This window comes from Symsagittifera roscoffensis, chromosome 2 (genome assembly GCF_963678635.1).
Source record: "Symsagittifera roscoffensis chromosome 2, txSymRosc1.1, whole genome shotgun sequence".
Classification (NCBI taxonomy): domain Eukaryota; kingdom Metazoa; phylum Xenacoelomorpha; order Acoela; family Convolutidae; genus Symsagittifera; species Symsagittifera roscoffensis.
Genome location: NC_087063.1, coordinates 69,646,968 through 69,669,549, shown reverse-complemented (window position 1 = coordinate 69,669,549; position 22,582 = coordinate 69,646,968). Strand labels below are relative to the sequence as shown.

At 37.2% G+C, this 22,582-nt stretch overlaps 2 protein-coding genes across 4 annotated transcripts in view; both read left to right on the top strand.

Annotated features, from left to right (window-relative positions):
- The window catches only part of LOC134840358 (protein FAM135B-like), a 34,168-nt gene extending 29,378 nt beyond the window's left edge, over positions 1-4,790 (top strand). For both annotated transcript variants that reach the window (XM_063856126.1, XM_063856125.1), the window contains 3 exons: positions 2,572-3,061; positions 3,360-3,622; positions 4,008-4,790. In XM_063856126.1, the coding sequence (XP_063712196.1) occupies positions 2,572-3,061; positions 3,360-3,622; positions 4,008-4,333 (1,079 nt within the window). In that variant the 3' untranslated portion in view covers positions 4,334-4,790. The remainder of the gene's footprint in view (positions 1-2,571; positions 3,062-3,359; positions 3,623-4,007) is intronic.
- A 3,549-nt stretch (positions 4,791-8,339) lies between these two features.
- LOC134840357 (myosin-VIIa-like) lies at positions 8,340-22,177 on the top strand. 2 transcript variants are annotated; one of them, XM_063856123.1, is made up of 7 exons: positions 8,340-9,334; positions 10,164-10,259; positions 13,099-13,294; positions 13,627-17,417; positions 18,077-18,290; positions 18,745-20,477; positions 20,728-22,177. In XM_063856123.1, exons 1-7 carry the CDS (start codon positions 9,319-9,321, stop codon positions 21,543-21,545), a joined length of 6,864 nt encoding a protein of 2,287 aa, XP_063712193.1. In that variant the 5' UTR covers positions 8,340-9,318; the 3' UTR covers positions 21,546-22,177. The 2 variants fall into 2 exon arrangements, with proteins under 2 accessions (XP_063712193.1, XP_063712194.1); XM_063856124.1 differs by lacking the exon at positions 10,164-10,259.
- The last annotated feature ends 405 nt before the right edge of the window (positions 22,178-22,582 follow it).

Sequence of the window (22,582 nt, the reverse complement as noted above, 5' to 3'; positions counted from 1 at the left end):
AAGCAATTGATTTTCATGAGATACCGACAAATTCTCTTTTACTAGCGCCGTCCCGTAGGTTGGTCTTTTTTGTACCAATTTTCTCCGCTAATGAAGTGAGGAAACTTTGTTTACTAAACGCTTTTTGGTAACTTTGTTTTTTAGTGTACGTAACTTTGTATGGGGCTTTTTGCAATAGCAAAGTCAGGTACTCCACGAAGAACACATGAACGGAATTGACCAAAAAGAAATTGTCTCTCCAAAACCATTCGTTGGTAAACAGATCTTCGTAAATCTCAGAAACACAACGAGACAGTTGATAGCATGTGTTCATGTAATGGGTACCACAGGAGTATTTGGAGCTATAACCAATTTTATGACGGCGGGGATTTATTTCAATTATTCTTTGTACTTTTTCCTTGCATTACATTAGCTGAGGATAACTAACAGTCTTCGTTACCTGAATATATGCTAAGAGCTCGTATACGCCTTGCTGTTTCACGGTTGGGCTGCGTTTATTTTCAGACTATTTGATGCCAATTTAATCCTCCTTTGTTGTATGTATTCTTCGTCGAATATAACGGCTGCTCTATTTAGGATTTGTGTAGTAAAATGACGTGTTTATTTTCTGGCCATTGTTTCCTAAGGCCTATTTAAAGAAATCTTCAAATTGGTTTTTCCATGCCAAATTTTGCAAACTGCAACATGGGTAAAACTATTTAAGCGGACTGTTCGCAGTAGTGGATTTCGAGATTCGATCCCCTGGCAACTCCAAGGGTACTCGTTTAAAACATCCATTTTTGTCTCAAACCCAATTTTTCTGAAGGAAATCGAGCAAACGTGTTATACGAAGCTTGCCTGTGTAATCCCTACGCCCCAAATTTTTCAGAAAAAAACTATGGCCTCATTTTGAATTTTTTTGTGTGTTTTTTCTCTAAAACTACACTCCAATGTGGGATATAAGGTTCAACCGAAAGAAAAGGCTGTGGAAATCCTCCCGAAATGAGCGGCTACGCCCCCTTTTCTTGGGAAATTACGCCCAATATCATAAGTGGCGACGTCCTGTTTTTAAAGCTATGGCCTTCGGAAAAGGCAAATTTTTGAAACTTTGAACGTTTTGTGGAAACTTGTCGACTCTGTTGTAGTTGGGGGGATACAAAAGAGTCTTCTCAAAACTATCGCCACAAATTGAAGTTTTGAGTTCAATTCAATGAAAAGGTTGTGGGAAATTCTACTGAATAAACTTCTACGCCCATGTTTTTTGGACAAAAAGTTGTGGCCCTCCAAAAAATCAAGTTTTGATTTTTGGACCGTTTTTTGGAAACTGGTCTCAAAAACTACCCTGCCAATCGGAGATTAAGGGTTTAAACGGAGTTATAGGTTTCGAAAGTTTTGCCTGAGGAAACTATGACTCTTTAATTTAAGGAAGAAAATTGAAGTTGTTCTTGGAGACAAGAAAACAAATTTCCTCCATTTTTGCGAACTACCCTGCCCTGGAAAAGTGGGTTCGATCATTTTTTTGTAAGCAGTTTTTCTTTTCCCAAAAATTGTCTCTCCATTTCTGAGGTTAATGGTTCAATAACATGGTGCAAAGATTATCTCTGCATAAACAGTTACACCTTATTTTTTTTGTAGAAACGCCCAATTGGCTCTAGGAAAAGTCTGTTTTGAAATGTTTATCCATTATACAATGTTTTGAATCTCCCACGCTTAAGCGGCTGATCTCCTATTTTTCCGAGAAAGCACCAAGTTTTTACGTAACGTTCAGTTTATGAAATTTTGAAAACTACGCATTTCATCCCCCATCAGTACAATGTATTTTAAATATGAAACAGGTACCTCCAGCTTTAGCCTGGCCTGTGGTGGTGATTTGGGGTGTTTGGAAAATCATTTTAGTCGCCATAGAAAAAAGCGGAAGAATGTTGAGAATTTTTTGAAAACCACCCCATGAGAAAATACCCCATTTGAAGGTACGTAAAAAAGAGACTTGGAGATAATTGAATTTTAAAAATTAATAAATTTTCTGTGTCGAATGTTTGGCGTTTTTTTTCAGACTAAATAACAATTTTCAGACTAATTGAGATGGAAGATAAAACTAGTTTTAAGAGTCAATGAATGTGTAATGAAGACGTTTATCTGGTTGTGATAACTTCTGTGTTCTTTTCAGAAAAGAGTTAAAATTTCTTCGCGCTCAAATTTGATTTTTCGCGGTTTGAGTTTCGGTTCCTTTTTATGTTCATGACATGTCCTTTCTTAAAAGAAAGGCAAACTCCACCATCGAACAGCAAAATGAAGTTTATCAATAAAGTTTCAATTATGAAATATTGAAGTTCGAAGAACTTTAAGGGCATATTTTTTTATTTGAAGTTCGAAAGTTGAAGTGTATTAACAACAATTCGTATTTTGTTTTCTGTTTTCTTGATTTCAATGGCATTTTCCAACAACTTGGCGTCGACGTTTTTTTTTTAATTTTGCCCTGTCAAGTTTTTCATTGAAATCAATATGGTTGGAACAAAGTGTGTTATATGCAAAGAAACCGTTCATCATTTTTTTGCAAATAGGAAACATCCAATTTTGTTTGATATTTTTCAGGAGCAATTGAAGTTGAAAACGTGCTCTCATTTCTGGACGACGTACAATGCTCACGTATGGAACCGTTGTTGTTCACGCCGAAACACCTTGAAAAAATCAAACGAATGCGAAAACAAGTCGAGTCCATCCTGAGAGATCAAAGAATAAAACTCAACTGGTATGCTCATCTGAGTTCCGATCTGTTCTCCTGCACTGAGCCCTACTTTCTCGAGACTCCAAATGAGTTTGCTTACCATGTATCGGAGTCTGGACCTGGATGCCATTTAGTAATATGCGTCCATGGATTAGATGGCAACTGTCAGGATCTGAGAACACTGCGGACGTTCATGTTGATGGCGATGAAGTTGCCGCTGTCCAAGATCCGATTTCTGATGTCACGTGCCAATGAAGACGACACGATGAATGAGACGTTAGAGAGTCTGACTAACCGTCTGGTTGACGAGATTGATGAGCATATCCAACAGACTAATTTGATCTATGACAGAATTAGGTACGACAATTCAAGTTCAAAGGAGAAGTAAAAAGTAACTTAATGAATTTTCGAAATAGCTTTCTGTACGGTTTGATTAAAATGAAACTGATACTAAGTTTCGTTTTTTCTTTTGGTACGAAGTGAATGCATCACTTTTCTTAAATATGCTATTTATAAAATCATTTTACTTCGATAAAATATGAGATTTGAAGCAATTGATTTGGGTCACAACTAAATCTTTCAAAATTCAGGTGACATTGTTTAAACCGAAAGAAGTGAATAATTGGCTTTTAATGAAAAGTAATTCGTGCTTCAGCTTTATTGGTCACTCTCTCGGAGCTTTAATAATCAGGGCTGCCCTTGCCAAACCGGCAATGCATAAGTACCATGATCGCCTCTACACTTATCTCTCCCTCGCTGGACCCCATCTAGGCACAGGATACCAGAACTCGAAGCTGGTCTCGGCTGGAATGTGGGTGTTCCAGAAACTGAAAAAGTCCCCGGCCATCAATCAGCTGTCGCTCAAGGATGAGGTCATTTTGGAGAAGACTTTCGTGTTTAAAACGAGCGCGCAGAGAAGTATGAAGTCATTGAAATATGAACTTATTCATTGTAATTTGTTATGGTTGAGTTTTACTCGAACGGAGGAGAATTGATTGCAATATCTGCGTTTTTTACATAAATTTGACCATGATCATGTTCGATGACTTAACGTGTCGGGTATAAGTAGGCTTGCAACAGCTGTCTGCAGATGTGTGCTTCAAAAACCAGCATTTTGTGTTTCTGAATCTTTCAATTCCACGAAGGCCGGATATTGGTATCCATTGCCAAATTTAGGTCTTAGACAGCTAAATTAACTATCATGAAGAAAAATTTTCTGATGAATACGCCGGCGAAATTGATCTTATTAGTTGCCGATCAAGCTTAACATGGTTTCGTCGTTCCCAAAAATGTTTACGTTTAGGTTTGGAGTTTTTCACAAATGTGCTACTTGTTTCCTCACATCAAGACAAATACGTCCCCCCTCACTCGGCCAGAATAGAATTATGCGAAAAAGCAGTTAAAGACGACTCCCTATTTGGACGAACATATCGCACCATGGTCGACAATATCCTTTCGCCCATAATATCAAAACCCGACTTAAAACTCGTCCGATACGACGTCTCTTTTCCCCTGAGCACGAGTGCGGCAAACAATCTTATCGGAAGGACTGCTCATATCGCTGTACTGGATTCTGAAGTTTGGATGGAGAAGTTTTTTACGGTAGTCGCTCTGAAGTATTTCACGTGAAGGTCAAGTTCTTTCAAAATGGCTGCCAAGTTATTAAATTATTAGAATTTGATGTCGACCATTGTTGCTGATTTTTTTCAATGCAATTATAAAATTGTAAATCTAGCAAAGTTTGATATTCCTTTAGGACTAAATGTTGATACTATGTATTTGATGGGTAGATTATGTTAGAATATTGGATTAGTTACGATTCAACTGAGAAAGTGAAATTCTGATTGCGTAGAGTCGAGAGAGCTTCGCCTTAGAGCTGATGTCTTTTCTCATTAGTACACCTTCTATTGTTGCTTTCTGCCAAAATTTCTTGATAGATTAAAATACTGCTTTATTTACATGACTTGTTGATACTAACAGGATCAAGATCACAGGGAAACAATTTTGCCATCGACAGTTTTTCTCTTTCCTTAATATAACGATGGAATTACGATGACTTTTCCAGGTTAACAACTTGTGTAACAGAATCCCTGAATCATTTTTTAAACTCTATAGTTTCATCAACAACACATATTTGAGCATGTTTGCATTTTTAATACCCGTTTTTTTACGAAAGTTTTTTCTGTTTTCCGTTAGGCAAAATTTTATTGATTTTTGTATAGATAATTGAGATCTTGATGCTGTTGCTGAATCGTTATTTAATTTTTATGGTTAAATTCTAAATTCAACCTGTGGCAAACTACGTTGGTGCAGAGAATTTACAATGTGGTCCAATAAAGGTGCTCTATTAGATCTTTCTATGATTATTGATTTCATATATTCTGTAATCAAATTGCAAAAGATTATCACTAAGAGGATATGTCCGTTTTGATAGTTGTTTCGTAGCTTAAGCCAGTCGAGATCGAATCCCAAGCTAACTGTCATGTGCATTTTTAGGTTAAACCGCAGTAAGGCTGTGATATTCAACTTATATTCTGCCTTGTATTTTTCAATTAAGTTTGGTCTCGTTTTTTCAAGTTTCGATTTAATTTCTAGGCTTTTCATCAAGTTTTAAATGAATAGCTTTTTCCCTTGGAGTTACCTTTACAGTGTCCGACAAAGGATATAATGTTTCAGCTAGGGCTCAATAATGCATGGTACTAGATGAAAGTATGAGGACTTACTTCGATTAAAGAACTGAATAAGAGAAAGCTAGCGTTTGCTCTATATCATGGTCTTTTTTTAAGGACAGCTTCTCTAGTGCTGCTGGCTAAGCGTTTCAATTATGAACATTAGTTTAGCATCTCTCATTTATCGCAAGTTTTCGATTAGTCATTCATCGCTAGTTAATTGTTAATGCTAAGTGGAATTTCTTTTTTTTTCTGCTTCATTCAGTTGGTTGGCGCTTTTTCGACTGTCTGTTGGCTATGTGTGTTGTCAAGAGCGAAACGCTGTTTTTGTGTGGATTGATTGTTCGGTCTGTGTATGAAATTAGTGGATGTGCCTGAGTGTTAATGGATCGTTTGAAAAAAAATGTTTAGGTTACGTGCCTGAGAAAGGTTTTTAACTTTGCTTCCGCTTTTTCAAATTCATTTTTTGATTTAAGCTTTCCACCTATATTGACTTGTTTTTGCTTAGGCATTAGGTTTTGCGTCATTACTGTGGTTACATTTATTTGTTGTCATTGTTTTCAAATCAAAAACTCCAAAGTATGCTGCAAAAAAAAAAACATTCTTAAAATAAAAATTTATTGTGTTCTTACAATTTAATTTGTTCACGCTCGAATTTGATTTTTTGAGTTTTGACGTCTCTTCAAGTTCCGTTCATTTCCTTCGCGCTCAAGTTTTTTTGCGTTTTTTTTTCAAAGTTCAAATCAAATTCTTATGCTGAGAGTGAGGCTAATTACGCTGTTGAATACAAACGTTCAAATGGCGGGAAAACGTGACAGACTTCTAGTTGAAGTTTTTAGATTTCCCAGTGAAGTAAATTATTATCTATTGATCTAGTTAGCTCAAATGGTGTTAGTTTTATCGAAAGTTGTCAGTCATAAACGATTCTCGAAATTAAGAGCTTTGATGTTTCTCAAATGATTTTTCTTTGAAACTCGAAAGTCCTTTGATTTTTTCGAAAAGGTTTTTTGATGCCCTTGAGCTCCGAAAAAATAAGAGACACGTCATTAATTTTTTGCTCTATTTTTGTTGACTATGATTTAAATGTTAATTAACGCATATATTTTCCTCTTATTAAAGCGTTGTTTTCAAGGTTAGTTTTTTTTTTTCATTTCAAGTTAGTTTGATTACATGAACTAAGTACTCATCAAAAAAACATATGCAAATAGCGTGAATAAATGCTCTGGTTTTAGTTTCAAAATAGGGTTTTTAGTTTTTAAAAGTTTATTGTTATTATGAAAACACTTTAAAGATCGTGTTGATTTTTTGTTTTTGTTCCGAACGTTTGAAAAATGGAGGAACTTTGTATTCGGGTGTTTTAGTTTTTTTGTTTTCCTTACAGAATCAGGAACCAAAAATAATCATCGGACTGGGTTGAGTGATATATCATATTAAAGCTCTTTCAGTCGTAATTCGAAGCACTTCAAACAATTTCCAAAAAATGTTCCCAGTTTCGAGAAAAATCGTTTTGAAATTTTTGATTTTTTGTTTTTATTCGAGCGAAAGCCAGCGAGCCAGGCTTACAACAGCTGAGCTGAATTATGCCTAATTTAAGACCTTAAAAGTTAATTTTCAGCAAGTAAACTTAGTTTTGGAGTTTTTCAACTTCATTTTAGGCAACCAAAAACTTCAAAAAAAATCAAATTTTCTGCAAACAATTTTGAAATTTTTGAAAAAAAAGTTTTTCTAGTCATTTTTCTACGACAATTTTTGTCCATTTCGCCTATATAACTATGACTGTCGAATATGCCTAAATTATATTTTTACGTCAGATCCTTGTATCACACCAAGCAGAAAAAATTATACTATTTTGGAAAAAAAAACTTTCTAAACCCTAGTTTTCTAAAGACCATGGTCCGAACATTCTGTGCTACTTGCATAGTAACCGGCTATCCTTGTTCTTTTATATAATAGATCTTAAAATTTGTCTGTCGATTCTCCATTCGGAGTTTTTTGCATTTGTCTGTCGATTCATTCTAAGTTCATTTCAATTTAGTTTGGTAAAATTAAAGCAAATCACGCTCTTTAATCGCAAAATTTCAATTCTCTCACAAAATGTAAAAGACTTAGTTTCAAGAAATTGAATTTACTTTTGCACAGTTTTTTCCTGTTTCTTTGCGTTCATTGACTCTTTTCCAGCTGTCTGTTGACTATGTTCTAGCTCGTTTTCGCGAAATTGAGCTTTGCCGATGTGTACAGAATTCCGAGCGGAAAAAATAATCTTTGGTTAATTTGCTCAAATTGGGAAAGATTTATCAAAAAAGAGTCAAATATAAGTTTTTCTGGAAATCTATTAACTAAAAGGAAAGAAAGTTACGCTCTCCAATAAGAAAGTGTAAACCACAGGAAAAACGTGATAAAAATACCTACAAGTCAGTTATTTTTCCGATTACCTTAGTTATTGAATTTTTCTAAAAAGTCGTTGGCGGTTTATCATCGATTCAACTTTGTGTGATCTGCGTTTAATTGTGAAGCAGCATTTCAAGAGCACTACATTTTTAATTTCTGTATCTCAAGTGATACGAAGATTTTTTTCTCCGCTGTGTCCAGTTAAAAATTTATCAACTTTGAACTAGTGAACGCTTTGACCGTAAAAGTTTTCCTCTGTACTTATAAATCGGTTCCAAAAATAAATGACCAATAAATTGCTCTGAAGCTTGGCATTGTCTGTCTACTGTAATTTTAGCCATTCTGTTTATCTGTTTCCGCTTTTCGTCGTACCAAGTGTTGTTATTACAGAACCAGTTCTGCGTATATAACTGTTTGTCCTACCGCTGGCATTGTGACTAACGAGTTTTAATAGGTGTCTGCTGTAGTAGCTGTATAATATAAACAAATAAGTTTTACATGACTAGTTTGTAAAATGTTGAGTAACTTTTAAGTTTCATGTTGTTAGCCAGTTAACTTCGTTTTTTTTTTTCAGATCAGTATGAAAAAAGATTTATACCAGCCTATAATACGTTAATTGCAACAAAAATCAGCACAAACAAGGCCGTGATTGGTTCAGTACATTAATTTATATGCATCAATTTACTGTGAGCGAGTCATTTGTTCATTTGATCTCGAGTGTTACTGAAGGTTTACATGTTCAAACTTACCATCAAGAGATCTCACATAAAAACAATTAGAATACCTTTCAATGTCGCCACAGCGAACGTGTAAAACTTAAGTGTAATCTTGTTATCTTCAGTTCTGGGCCTGCAAACAACAGAATTTAAATCGACAGACTTTTCTGCGTAGCCTATTTTGAATTACAAAGTTTAATAGTGTTAGCATTAAATTTCATCATTTCCTGATCTCATGAATAACAAACGTTGAACCTTAAAGTATTCTTCAAATTTATTTTCATGTTTAAAAAGATTAACTTCTACCAATTTTGTTCAAATTTAGTTTAAATTTAGGATATTGGAGAGCCATATTTGACTGAAAGGTACAATTATAACTGTTCCCAAGAGAAGTGCATTGTTTCCGAGCTTACACAAATAGTTTTACCGTAGTCAAACGAGCATTAAATTTTGTAACTACATCTATTTTTCCGTTGTTGTAGCAATAATTTCGAAGCTCAGTAGTGACTTAATTCAAGTTCAGATGGTAAATGTGTTTCCAATAGTTCTGAGTAAACAAGTTATGTTGAGTTAACTTCATACAAAACCACGCCAATGAGAAATCCAGTTAAAGAACGTTGTTTCAAGTTTGGAAAGTTGCTTCTTATTCTTCATGTTTGATCTGAAACCATTTTGATTCAACAGAAACAGAATTCGGTTGAACTTTATACTTGATATAAACTTTTCTTACCAATTATAAACTTTGCCAATTTAAGAATTTCCTCTGTAACAACGATTATTGAACCAATTGTTTTGGGTTGCACCTGGAATTATTAGCAGAATCAAGCGGCAGGTCACCAAAATGGCCGATAGACCAGGTAATTGTACGATATGAAATGAAATTTTCATCTGCACTTAACTGATTGCTAGGCTGTTTTTTTTAAGTTATGATGTGATGATAGTCAGCTCTGTTTTTTTTTTGCCCGAAACACTTCGATGTATCTTTTTGGGTGTATTGGTTCAGCTCTTATTGAAACTATAGTTTAACTCTGGACCTCACCTTTGTGGATATTGCTGTTCTAATTTTTCTGAACTAACTTGTATTTCGAGTTTTATATTTTTATAGTAGATTTAGTGCCTTCCCAAATTAAGAGTTCATGGAATGATTTTGTTGCTAATTGCAGACGTATTGAAGATGGGTCAATGTAATAGCAGCTATTACAATAAAAAATCAATCATTTTGGTTCTTAAAACCAATGATTTTGATATTGTTTTTAAATGTTTGACCGAAAAACAATCTAGTTGCATTAGCGTGCACAGTAATTATCTAGGGGGTATTTCGAAAAGAATCAAAATGTTTCGGCTGTCTTAAGTCGACCAATTTGATTTTCCGATCTCCCCTAAAACAGTAAAAAGACCCTATTATGTCAAACTAGTTCGGCGTGAACTCTCCCCTCAAATCTAGTATATATTGGCGCCTCTAGAAAAATCGTGTGGTTGGTCATTCAAAACTGGGTGGCGTAAAGTAGTACCAAAGGATGGGGAACCATTGTAAACCTATGGCAACGAGAATTGAGCCCACCCCTGGGTACGCTATTGTCTAGTTGTTTATACAGCTTTTACGTGGGAATGCATTTAAGATGTGTGTGATAATTCACTAAAAATTCATTGAAACACGTTTCTGTAATTAATTTGCATAATTTGCAGCGTCCATAGCTGAGCATTCAGCTTTTAATGACTCAACTCTGTCCTCGCCCATGACGCCCTCGGGCGGCGAGATCAATAAACGCAAGCTCTCCTTCAGTAAGTATCTTCTCCTCCTTCCCGCATCCATGCCATGCATTTTTGTTAGTCATTATTATCATGTCTTGTGTAAATGCCTCATTTGTTTTTATGCTTAACTGCTTTAGAAATCCGGACGTTATAGTTGTTGTCAAAGTTTTGAATGCGTTTGTTCGAATGAAACATTCTAAACCACTTCTAAACAATTGTGAAATTTCTAACAGATTAAGAAACAATTTAAGAGCATTTTGAGGTCAAAGCGAATTAGATGACAAGTTATTTAATTTAATTGTCAAAAATTATGTTATCAGATATTACACTGAGTCATAAGTCGGAAGCAGAAAGTTTAAAAACGTATTCCTTCTTTAACAAACGTATTCCGGTGGCCTCCTTCTTTAACAGACGTTTTTACAGCTCTAGTTCTGTCACTTTAAGGCCTGCTATATTCTGTCACTTCCACTACTTGCCCGACTTCAATCCGGTAAATTTGCTGTCTACATTGGCAATGCGAGATGGAAAAGTTTCCGTTTTTTTCGGAAATCAGAAAAGAAAGCTTCCGATTTTTTTGCTATATAGGTGTTAACTGCGTCTAAAATGCAGGATTGCTAGGACGCGTGTTATTACAATTAAAAAGAATCGCATTTCAAATAATTGCTAAGTAGGACCAACAATTTGTAAGCAGGTTTCAATGATGGTATATTGTGTCACAATTGAATCATTTTTGAAGCTCTGCTTCAGTTTATATTATTAAGAGTAATGAACGTAGTGAGTACTCTTATATAGGTCTTGCTGATTTTTTGTTTTGTTTTTTCAGGAAAAATTTGTGCAAGCTCAATTTTGTTTTTTTTTTGCGGTTTGACTTGTGATTTCTTTTCAAGTTCAGTGCATTTCTATTGTTAAAAGGAAGGCAAACTCCATTATCGAACAGCAAAATTGTAAAGGTCACAAAAAAGTGATCGACTTCTAATTTCGAAAATGGAAATTAATTATCAGATTTTGCAGCGAAAAGAAAACCTGTTGATCCAGTTTTCTCAAATTGGGTTAATTTTAACAAAAAACTGTCCATAAAAAACTGTTCTATAAATTCGAGCTTTAAGGTCATCTATTAATAAGTTGTTTTTTTTTTCAGTTTCCCTGCGTGCATTGCTCTTTTCCAGCTTTCAGTTGGCGTTGTTTACTTAAGTAGTGTTAGCGCAGTGTTATATTACGAGTTAACTTTTCTAACCCAAATCGCATATAAAAGTGCTTAGTTGTGGCTTTTTTCTGCATAGCGATGACGATTTATTAGCATCTCATCGGTTTATTAGTGGCTAGTATTTACATATGCAAGATACCATGGTGCAGATGCAAATATGTTTTACTCGTAAATTGTTGATCGGCGGTTCGATTCCGGCACAGCTGAAGTGCTATTTTTCGAGGCTTATTTTCCCTGTAATTTTTCCCCTCGCTTGTGTTTGCGAAGTGAAGCTTCGCCCTTGTGTTAGAATCTGCTATATGGATTACTTATGGTATCTCACGATCTGGGATTTCACTCTCATGACCATAAAAAACCAATTCGACTCTTTCTGGTCCAAGTTCCTCAAGAATAGTCAGTTGCTGCGCAAATAGCACCTAAACACGTTTTTTCAACTAGAAACTTGATTTTTTTTTAATTCCAGTTGCTTTTGTCAGTAGATAAACTCAAAGTTTGCTAGAGCATAGATAAGAATTTCAACTGACTGAAGTATAAAAAAACTCCGTGTTTTTCTGTTGATGTAACTTGGACCTGGGCAACACTAAACTAAGCTTTAAAAACTAATTTTTCACATTTAATTATAAATTTTGTTCAGCTTAATTAAGAGCTTTTTGTGTTCTCGACTAAACAGCTAAAATTTTGAACTGATTTTTCTGGAAAGGAAAAGTATTTTGAAATTTTTTATGCCGATCGACTCCCAAATGAAAGGAATTCCTTATATACTATTCGATCCATTCTGATAATTGTTTGTGGTATTTGATTGAATGTCGAAAAAAAAATAATGAAACACCCGAATACAAAGTTTTCACCCCCTTTCACTGGTCGGAACAGAAATTCTACACTAAGGAACTGCTCGAAAAATTCCGTGATTTGTTCTCAGACGTATACGGACAACGGAATAGTTAGCCAAGTGTCGCTTTTTGCGAATATCGTCGGAAACTTGAAACTACTATTGTTATTTCCATGGGAAGTTGTATGCATCTAAGCGAAAATTCAACACCAGCAGTGATCGTGGGTTGAAACTATAAGAAGTCTAAAAAGTGAACGTTTCAAACTGGTTTACGCAACACCTGACTCCTAAGCTGCACAAAACTCCGGAGTTTGGATCAACAAGTTGTTTTTCTGCATGAATTGAAGCATATCTTTTTTGATCATCGCTATTATTTCATTACAATAAAGCATGAAGATAATATAGCAGATAAAAGCATCTGGTGAAGTTAGCTACAAGCAATAATCTTATTATTATTCGGTCACTGCATTTTGGAACAGATGCTTATCTGCCTTTTGAACTTTAGCCAAATAAATCGCATGTGCATCCTTCCGAACCCACTTTCTTTTCCATTATAATTAGTGTTATTGCATTCGCATGAAGAGATAATCTACTTAGAAATAAATTATCGACAAAAACCCGTTGAAGGTAAAGTAAGTTAAAAATCAGAATTTGATTCCAGAATGCAGCTGTTTTTAGTCTTGAAATTTGGTTTTAATATTACAAACTTGGAAAACAAAACTCGACTTCATTTGTTTTGAATTGATCTGTCATGTTCAACCCATAATGTTGTTTAAAGTGTTGTGGTACCTGTTTCAAATGTTTCGAAGTGTGATGATATTTAACGCATTTAACAGTGTCATTCAGTGGGGCGGACGAGCGTCTCAACTGCGAAGACCTGACGAGTCTCAGTCAGCTGACAGAAGATAGCATTACTAAAGTGCTAGAGAACAGATTCAGCCAGGGGGAGATATACACTTACATTGGCAGTATCCTCATCTCAGTGAACCCCTACAAACCCACTGGAATATACAACAGAGAGCAGCGCGAAAAGTTAGTTTCTCACTTGTCGTAGTTTCTATCATCACTCTGGGATTTTTACTTCACGTACTTTCTATCATCACTCTTGCATCACACTTATTACGTCGAAGATTACGCAAAGTTGAAACATAGGTTATAAATTGAAAGCAAAGTGTTATGAAATAGTTCCATAACATGTTTTAAAAAACTAGTTAATTATTGATTTACACTGCTTTGTTTTTTTAAATGAGTTTATTGAATAACATCAGTTTTCCCAATTTGTATTTTTTTTCAAAAATAAGTTATGGCTTTCTCACTGACCCGGTCTCTTTCTGGTCATTTTAACCGATCATTTTGGTTTTCAGGTACCGAAACAAAGTTTTGGGTTCTCTCAAACCCCATCTCTATGCACTCGGTGACGCTGTATATCGAAACCTGATCGACACAAAGCGTTGTCAGAGTGTCGTTATATCGGGTGAATCAGGCTCGGGTAAAACGGAAACTACCAAGTATCTTCTAGGCTACTTTTGCCACGTTTGCGGAACCAGTACCGCCGAGAAGATTCCTGACCAGATTATGGCTGCAAACATAATTATGGAAGCGTTCGGAAATGCGAAAACGGTCAGAAACGACAACTCTAGTCGCTTCGGAAAGTTCATCCGACTCTGTATGCAATTCCCACCAGGTTCTGACTACCCTACAATTTCTGGAGCTTTTCTTGAAGATTATCTTCTGGAACAGAGTCGAATCATCTTGCCATCAAAAGATGAAAGAAACTACCACGTTTTCTACCAGTTCCTTGCCGCATCGGTTGCTGACAAAAATCAAAGGTTCTACAGACTTCACCATGCAAGGCGTCCAGAAACGTATCGCTACCTAAGCGTAAGTGACTGTTATACCGTGCAAGGACAAGACGAAATCGACCTGTTTGATAAACTCATAACAGCCTTCGGACAAATCAATATTGGACCTGAGCTATTTGAGGGTGTCTTGGATGTCTTATCCGCAGTTCTCTGGTTCGGAAATATCGATTTTGATAACAGCGAGAGTGAAAATGTCGAAATTGATGAAAACTCAGTGGACGTGATTGAAGTTCTCCTGAACTTGTTGGGAGTTGAGTTAGACGCGTTCGAAGAATTGTTGCTAGTGAGAAAAAATACAATTAGAGGAGAATTGTTTAGAACTCCGTACAAAATAACAGAAGCAATTGAGAACCGAGACGCGATGGCGAAGGCACTGTACTCTAATCTTTTTGGATGGATCATCGAGAAGATAAGAGAGTGTATGAATCCTTCTGATTCAGGAGTTGATTACTATATCGGAATCCTGGACATTTTCGGATTTGAATGCTTGGCTACAAACTCTTTCGAACAACTGTGCATTAATTATGCGAACGAAAAACTGCATATGTTTTTCAACCACTATATTTTCAACCTAGAACAAAGCTTGTATAAAAGTGAGAATATAAGTGTCGATCATATATCCTTCTCGGACAACCAGCCATGTCTAGATGTTCTGGAAAAAGGGTCGCAATGCGTGTTGCGAATTTTGGCTGAGGAGTGCAGGTTTCCAGATGGAACAGACAAGAGTTACGTAATGAAGCAACATTCGGTGCTCGAGAATCACTCACATTACGTCAAAGGACATGACCGTCGGTACTGGGCCGAGTTCTTTGGAATCAAACATTACGCAGGTGAAGTAGCATATACAGTCAAAGGGTTCCTTGAGAAGAATCGCGATGCACAGCAAGATGGATTTTTTTGTCTGCTTTCGGAATCTAAAAAGCCGTTTTCACAAGATGTTGCGGAGCAGTTTTTCAATTCGCAGGCTCAATTGATGGGAATGGGTAAACGTGTGTCGCGGGGAGGAACGCTGCGAGGCACCCCTGGTCCGGCAACAGGAGGAGGAAGTCACCGACAGTCGGTCGGCGAGAGGTTCCGAAGTCAGCTTCGATCATTAGTACAAGTTCTTGACTCAACGAACTCCTGGTACATTCGGTGTCTGAAACCAAACAACGAGAAAGCCCCCTTCAGTTATGACTCGCCGTTGATTTTGAATCAGCTGAGATACCTGGGAATGATGGATATTGTCAGAATTAAGCGTGAGGGATTCCCTGTTCACACAAATCCACATGAGTTCTTGGGCTACTACTGGTATCTGGCGCAAAATAAACGAATGCTCCATGATGGAACTCCAGAAGCAGAGGTAATAGAAAGTATAATGAAATCTTTGGATGTTTCTCCTTATGATTGGCAGATGGGACGAACTCAGATATTCTTGAAAGGATCAGTTGCCGAGAAATTGGTGGACAGAAAGAGCCAACTTGTTGTGTCGAATATTGTCATGATCCAAAAAATAGTGAGAGGGTTCATTACACGGAGGTGGTACCAACGACTTCGCAGCGCTGCTATCAAAATTCAATATTTCGCAAGGAAAGTAATTTTGGATGCGAGAACCAGAAGGCGAGAAATGGCTATTGTGGTTATCCAGTCATTCGCTAGAATGATTCTTGCGAAGAAACGAGTGAGAGAAATCAAACAGGCAAGAGAAGCTCTGAGGTTGAAACATCTGCAGGCAAGTAAGCCTAAGCCCACTATTCTTCCAAAACCAGAAAAAGTGACTGGAAAACTTCCAGAAGTCATCTCTGAAGAGATTCGTCCAGAACACAAGCTATTAGCTCAAAAGTCTCTAGAGCTGGAACAATACCAAGAAGAACCATTCACAGTGAGGTCGTCTTTGCGGGAACCAGAACCCGAGAAACAACGGGCTGTAAATATGGCACATACACCTGATGAAAAATCGCTTGATGATTTGATGGCCGAACTGGATGACCTAAGTCTGGACATGTTCGCACCTGCTCCTGAACCAATAGCACCAAAACCAAAGCCTAGAAATCAAGTACTGAAGAGAACGCCAAGTAAAATTTCTGGTTCCATTGAAAACATTTTCAAAGCGACTTCAGTTGAAGAAGCAATGCCGACTCCAACAGCCGATACCGTGACCGCTAGCACTGATTTGGAATCGATGTTAGCTGAAATGGAGATCCATTTGGACAAAAAGGGAGTTGAAATTCCTGATGATGACGATGATGACGAACCTTCTCCCAGGTCGGACACGATTCAATCATACGACAGCCGAGAAAGTTTTGCCTCAACGACAGGAAGGTCAAGTATGGTGGGAACCTCGCTAAGTGGAACGTTAAAAGGGACGCTCAAGGAAAAGTCAAAGAAAGATTCAGTATCGGTTAAGTTCGACGACCTTGAGATTCCCGATATGGACGAACTGATAAAAGAAACTGAGAAGGAAAAAGAAAAAGAAAACCAGCAAAAAGCAAATCTGAGTAAGCCTAGCGCTTTCGTTTCGAAACAGAGTTTGGACAGCGGAATTGGAGCGTCGAATGATACAATTAATATTGCAGCCAGAAACCAAGATAGCTCCAAGGAGGGCTCGAGAGCTTCCAGTACAACCGAAATGCCCAAACCAGTCGCTGCTCCAAGATCCGATAAAGATAGCTTGACATACTCTTTGGTCGAATATGCGGAGAATCATTTCGTGGATTTAGAGTATTCAGATGAGTCGAAGTCCTTCCTTTCGAAGGCGTTTGGTAAGAAGCAGAAGGTGAAAAATAAGATCATACCAAAAGAGACTCTTTTTGAGTTCTCTGCTGATCCATATATACCGAGACCGTTTCACAATTTGGAGAGTGAAGAGTTGATTGAACAGTCATGCGAGATCTATAAAGATCTCTACAAGATGTTGTACAATGACTTAGATCGGTCGGTCATTCAGAAAGTAGTTGAGATCTTGATCGATTCGCCTGCTATTAGAGACGAAGTAATTGCATACTTGATTCGGTTCACGAGGCGAACCAAGAATGACTGCTTTGAAAAGCCTTTGGACCCCCAAAATGCGAATAATGCTTGGCATTTACTCTCCGTTGTTCTGGGGTGTGTGATGCCCAGCAAGGGTTTTGTTAAGTATGTGAAGCAGTACTGCACAGAATTGCAGAAGGATTCTTACGGAATGGACGGAGTCAAGGACGATGTGAAGCTGAGGAGGGCGAGTCACTATTTGAAACACCTCAATAAAGTGAAAGTGGGAGAGCGGAAGAAACCTCCGAGCATGTTTGAGATCAAAGCTGCTATGAAGTATTCTGGTGAGTCAATCAAATAATTTGATATTTTGATAACTATCAATGAGTCACATTTTACCTGCAATATAGGAAGGCTAGATCATTTGCTGGTAATCATTCAGCATCAGTTAAATAACTCTTATTATAAATAGACAACAGGGAGATGGGAAGTTATAATAAGCTGAAAGTAATAAGCTCACAGAAAGTTTTTCAGCGCTAAATAAATTTCGTTTCCTTTCATTTTAAGGTAAACTAAGAATTCCATGTCTGGATATTTGTGTCCTCAAAACCAGACAAAATATCCCCAGGCATTTTTATTCCGTGCAGTGCGTCAAACTGTCAGAAAGTATGAAAATTAGAGAATACGAAAGTAAGAGCTGGTTATTTGAATCAGATCGTATGAAAAAGATATGAGGAAATTTTGTCTTGGACACAAATGTCCAAAATAAATCGATTTTTTGGTCTGGCACACAAATTCCTATACAGCAAGGGTGCGCATTCTTCTAATATTTGATCCGCTCTTTGTATACTGTTTCCAAACTCCTAAGTGAAGTGAAAAAACCTTGAATTTGTCAACAAATTTTTTGCTACTTTTACTCAGCGGACAGTTTATTTAAGCGGGTGGGCGGTCACTGTTCGGTACTGTGGTGTCAGGAAACACAGATGGAGCTGTTGTTTTCTAGGTATTCCCTTGACTCTTCTGACCAGTGAGGGCGAACTTACTGGCAGTGGCATATCCTCGTGGGACACAACAGTGGATGTGCTGAAGAAGATGGCCACCGTGTATGAACTGGAGAACACGCAAGGGTGGGCCCTCTTCATCACCAGTCCAAAACACAGGGATATTTATGTCAAAGCACAGACTTGTCTAGCGGACTATGTTAACGAGTGGGAAACGTAAGTTGACAGTCTTACCTCAAAGTGAACAGGAGTAAGTGTCCCGATAGAAAAAACACGGAAGTGAAAATTGATTGTGGCACCTTTGCGAGGCTTACTCGCGTACTACGGGAACTGAAGCAGAATTTCGTTATCATCTATAACAATATTACTTGAAATAATGAAAGTTTTGCCAAGAAAAATTGTTTTACAGGGGCCCTTCTAGGGTAATCTATAGCAAAATGTCGTAAAATGCAGGCAATAATTTACTTTGGATTGCTTGTTGCCGCTAACAACTTAATTGGTTAATAGTTTGGTGAGGATTAAGTTTTGGTAAAAGTTAGGATTTCCAAGTTGGATTTTGCAAGGATTGTTAATTTCGGGGAAATTCAAAATGTTTGTTTTAAATTTTCTTGATTTGAGCGGGCATCTCTCGCGCATCGTTTTGCAATAGAAATTTAGGAAATCTTTTCAGAGAAGCAGAGGAATCGTCTTCGAAGAAGAGTGTTGCCAAGAAGCAGCAAGGAAATGCCGGCCCATCATTGCTGGCAATGACAGACAAACGCTTCATATTCTTGAAGCGAGTCTTCAAAGACATCGAAAGTATCCCAGAAACAAGCAACGAGATTGCACTTTTGTTTGCTCAATGTGTTCGATCCGTTGTTGAAAAAGATGAGTTCAAGGTCATGGAAACAGAAGCGATGTACCTTGCGGGTCTTCAATGCGCCGGGTTCTTTGGACCTTATGATGACTCATACCGAATCACACGTTACAAACAACCGGCGAAATTTCTACCGAGGAGAATCTTGAATTACGTATCTGACGAGAGGTCACGTGAACAAATTTTGATCAATCAGCATAAAAAATTCAATACTCTATCTAAAGCAGCTGGTCAAAGATCTTATATCTTGAAGTGCCTGAAAACTTTGCCGTTATTCGGTTCTGCTTTGTATGATAATGTTGACTACCGCGGTTTCGTCAATGATGATCGGAAAGTTAAAGTTGCTGTAAATGCTACCGGTGTTTACCTAATTGATCAAACGACGACTGAAACGTTCTTACAATATTCATTCGATAGATTGTCAACGATTTCTCTTGACTGGGACAACGATTTGATTCTGATAAAGCTAGTTGACAGTGCTACTGATTCAGACGAGATGTTGTGTGAGCTCATTTCGCATGATTTCAAAGAAGATATTGTGCAAGTAATCAAGTGCTACTGTCCTAGACTAACAACGGTTGAAAAGAAGAAAGATCTTCTAGGTCTGAAAAATCAAAACGAAGAGCGAAGCATGAAACGCATGCGTCAGGATATCTCAAATGCTAGAAACATTTTAACAAAGCAAACTGATGATCGAATAGTCAATCCTGCGAGTTTGGAAAACCAACAAAATATTGCAAACGCCACATTGAGCAAAAAAGGTAAAGGAAGTGATAAACATGCCAAACAAAATGGTTTTAGTAGTGCGTCCAACAGCACAGCTTATTGGATCTTCACGAAAAAACCAATGACCGAACCCTTGCTTATACACGAAGAGGAAGACTGTAATGCACTGGCTCTGAAAATATTCAACACAATTCTCTTTTTCTCGAAACACATTTCAGAAAAATCTTCAGCCCCGACCGTTTCACATGCAGATCGTAAAAACCCTATCGGCACTATACAAGATATATTCCGCCAGTTTGACAAATATAATTCTCTGGTTGACGAAACTTATATGCAGTTGTGTAAGCAAGTTACAGATCAGCCTCTAGATTCTAAAGATCTGAATGTCTGGGACATATTCGGGGCCCTGACTAATTACAGAGCGCCCGACAACCCACAAGTACGGGCTTATGTTGAGTCTACGCTGCGCTTGGCTTCTGTTGGGGTCTCGAAAGTCAGTCAATATGCATCGTTTTGCAGACGATGTCTACAGAAAGTGGCAACTTTTCCGACAAGAAAAAGAGTCCCGTCTAAAATTGAGATACAAAGTACCTCGAAATGCGAACAAGTGAAGACTTCTATCTTCTTCCCTGGAGGGCAGTTCAGAGAAGTCCAGTTTGACTCATGGGCCACTTCACAGCAGGTGATCCAGGCGACCATTGAAAGGATTTACCTAGCCGGATCTGTGAGTGTGTATAGTCTATTTGAGAGGCTCTCGCATGGCAACAGTCTGGTCAATGAAGTTCCAATCACACCAGATGACAATATCTGCGACAGATTGGGTAATTATGCAAAATGTTGTTATTCTTGTAGACAGGGATTCTGAAAACTTATAAGCCTCTGAGCATCTAGCTGTCGTCAAGTTTTCGTCAATTAGGAAAGCAGACGAATTTATCAAATCCATTGTCATTTTTTCTGATCGTGAAGTTTTAGTCACGGAACAGATCTTATCACAAAAACTACGCGCACAAAAGATGATAGTTTTAACAGATAGTTCAGCTCAGAAAGGTTATTTTTGAATTTTTTTTTCAGCCGTGCAAGAATCAACTGGAGCAAGTGGAATAACATACCAACTGCTGTTCAAGAAGATGTACTTCGTGCGAGCTAGGGAAAAAATCACGACTAATTTGGAAGTCGCTCTCACATACCAACAGGCCCTGGACGAAATCAAAATGGGAACCATGAAACTTCTCCCGCACGAAAAACTCGCTCTGCTTTCTTATCTTGTAAAGTACACCCATAATCAAAAACGAGCCGCAGACCTAAAATCGGACTTGTCACTTTTCAACGGAAACCAGTCATCCTCAATTGATATGGCGCTGATTTGCGAAACTATCCGAAAGACGCTTCCAGATGCCGAGTTCTCACAAACGAATGATCCGGCTTTTGTGCAGCAGATCGAGAAAAACGTGGCGAAACTCAAAGATCCGACAATGTGCTCGATTCTAAGTGTGATACAAACTTTTGTTCACTTCGGAGCGACATCGTTTCACGTTGCTCAAATGTTTACAAGTCAGTTAGAAAAAGAACTGACTTTAAATGTATGCGAGGACGGAATCTATCTTTTCGTCAAATCGAACCACAGCGAGCCAGCGCTGTTCATAAACATAGTAGATATTGAAGACATTAGTATAAACAAGAACTCAATTCAGATTAAAGCGTTCATGCCGCCGAAAAACAACAGAGAGCTCGATGAGCCTAATGTCTTTTTGTTCTACACGACTGGAAGGGCTCCTGATACACAGATGCTAGTAGACGGGTACAGAAAGCTAGGAGAGGAGAAAATTGCAGAGAAAATAAAGGCAGACAAAAATGAAACTATGCAAATGCGTCAATCAACTGTAGTGTAAATTATATCGAAATTACATGTGCATACTAAATATCCAACTGAAAGCACGTTAATAAACTAATGCATAGTAGGGTAATAAACACATTTTTTCAGCTCTAAACCAACCAAAGTTTCATTTGTTAAATGATCATTTCTAATTATTTCATGTAGGAGCTATTTTAGAAAGTTGTGATATTAGCTTGTGCCTAACCAATGGTTTGCTGAAAATTTGCTGAAAGTTGTCTTTGAGTTGTGGCGTAAATTAAATTTCTAATTGCTCAGTTTTGTAACCTGCGAATCAGGATATCTAGATCATTAATCTTCCAAAATATTTTAAGTTTAAAATTGTGCTCTAAGTTTTGCTCTTATTTTCTAAATTCTATAAAGCTTGTTTTTAAAGCGGCTAAAAGTTATTTTGTTAGACGTACGATCATGAAATGCTGATTGTTAACACGAGAAACCAAAAGATTCCAGATTTGCTTGTTCTCATTTTCAATTATGTTGACGTAATTAAACCGCTGAATTTTTTCAACTATACGGTTTGTCCTTTTTAAAAAGATGAACACGATTACTCAATTTGAAAAATTCGGCATAACTGTTTATTACAACTTCTGTCCTGTTTTGTAAATTTTCTTTATTTGACAATTAAAATATTTTGACTGCAAAAAATTTTTTAAATAGAAAAGTTTAAGGTATTCTTGGTTATGATTGGTGAAACGTCGATTGATTTCTAACCTAAATTTTTGATAGGAAATTTGTGAACGTATGCAATAAAACAACGATGATGCGTACACAAAGACTAGTTTTAGAAATGTTCCGAATTACGCTCCAAGTTTCAACCCCAAATATCGGAATTACAAGATATGAGTATGACGTAATGAAAGCCTCCTATCGTACGTATTAAAAAATAAATTGATTAGATTAATTGACCTATAGAAGTAAAGTTAAGCATGCAAAAGCAATTCATCAGACAATTCATAGCTCAAGCTTGTGAGCATAGTGGTATCAAATCAGTCAATTTTTCTGTAAATAGGTCGAAACTTATACAGAGTGGAAGAT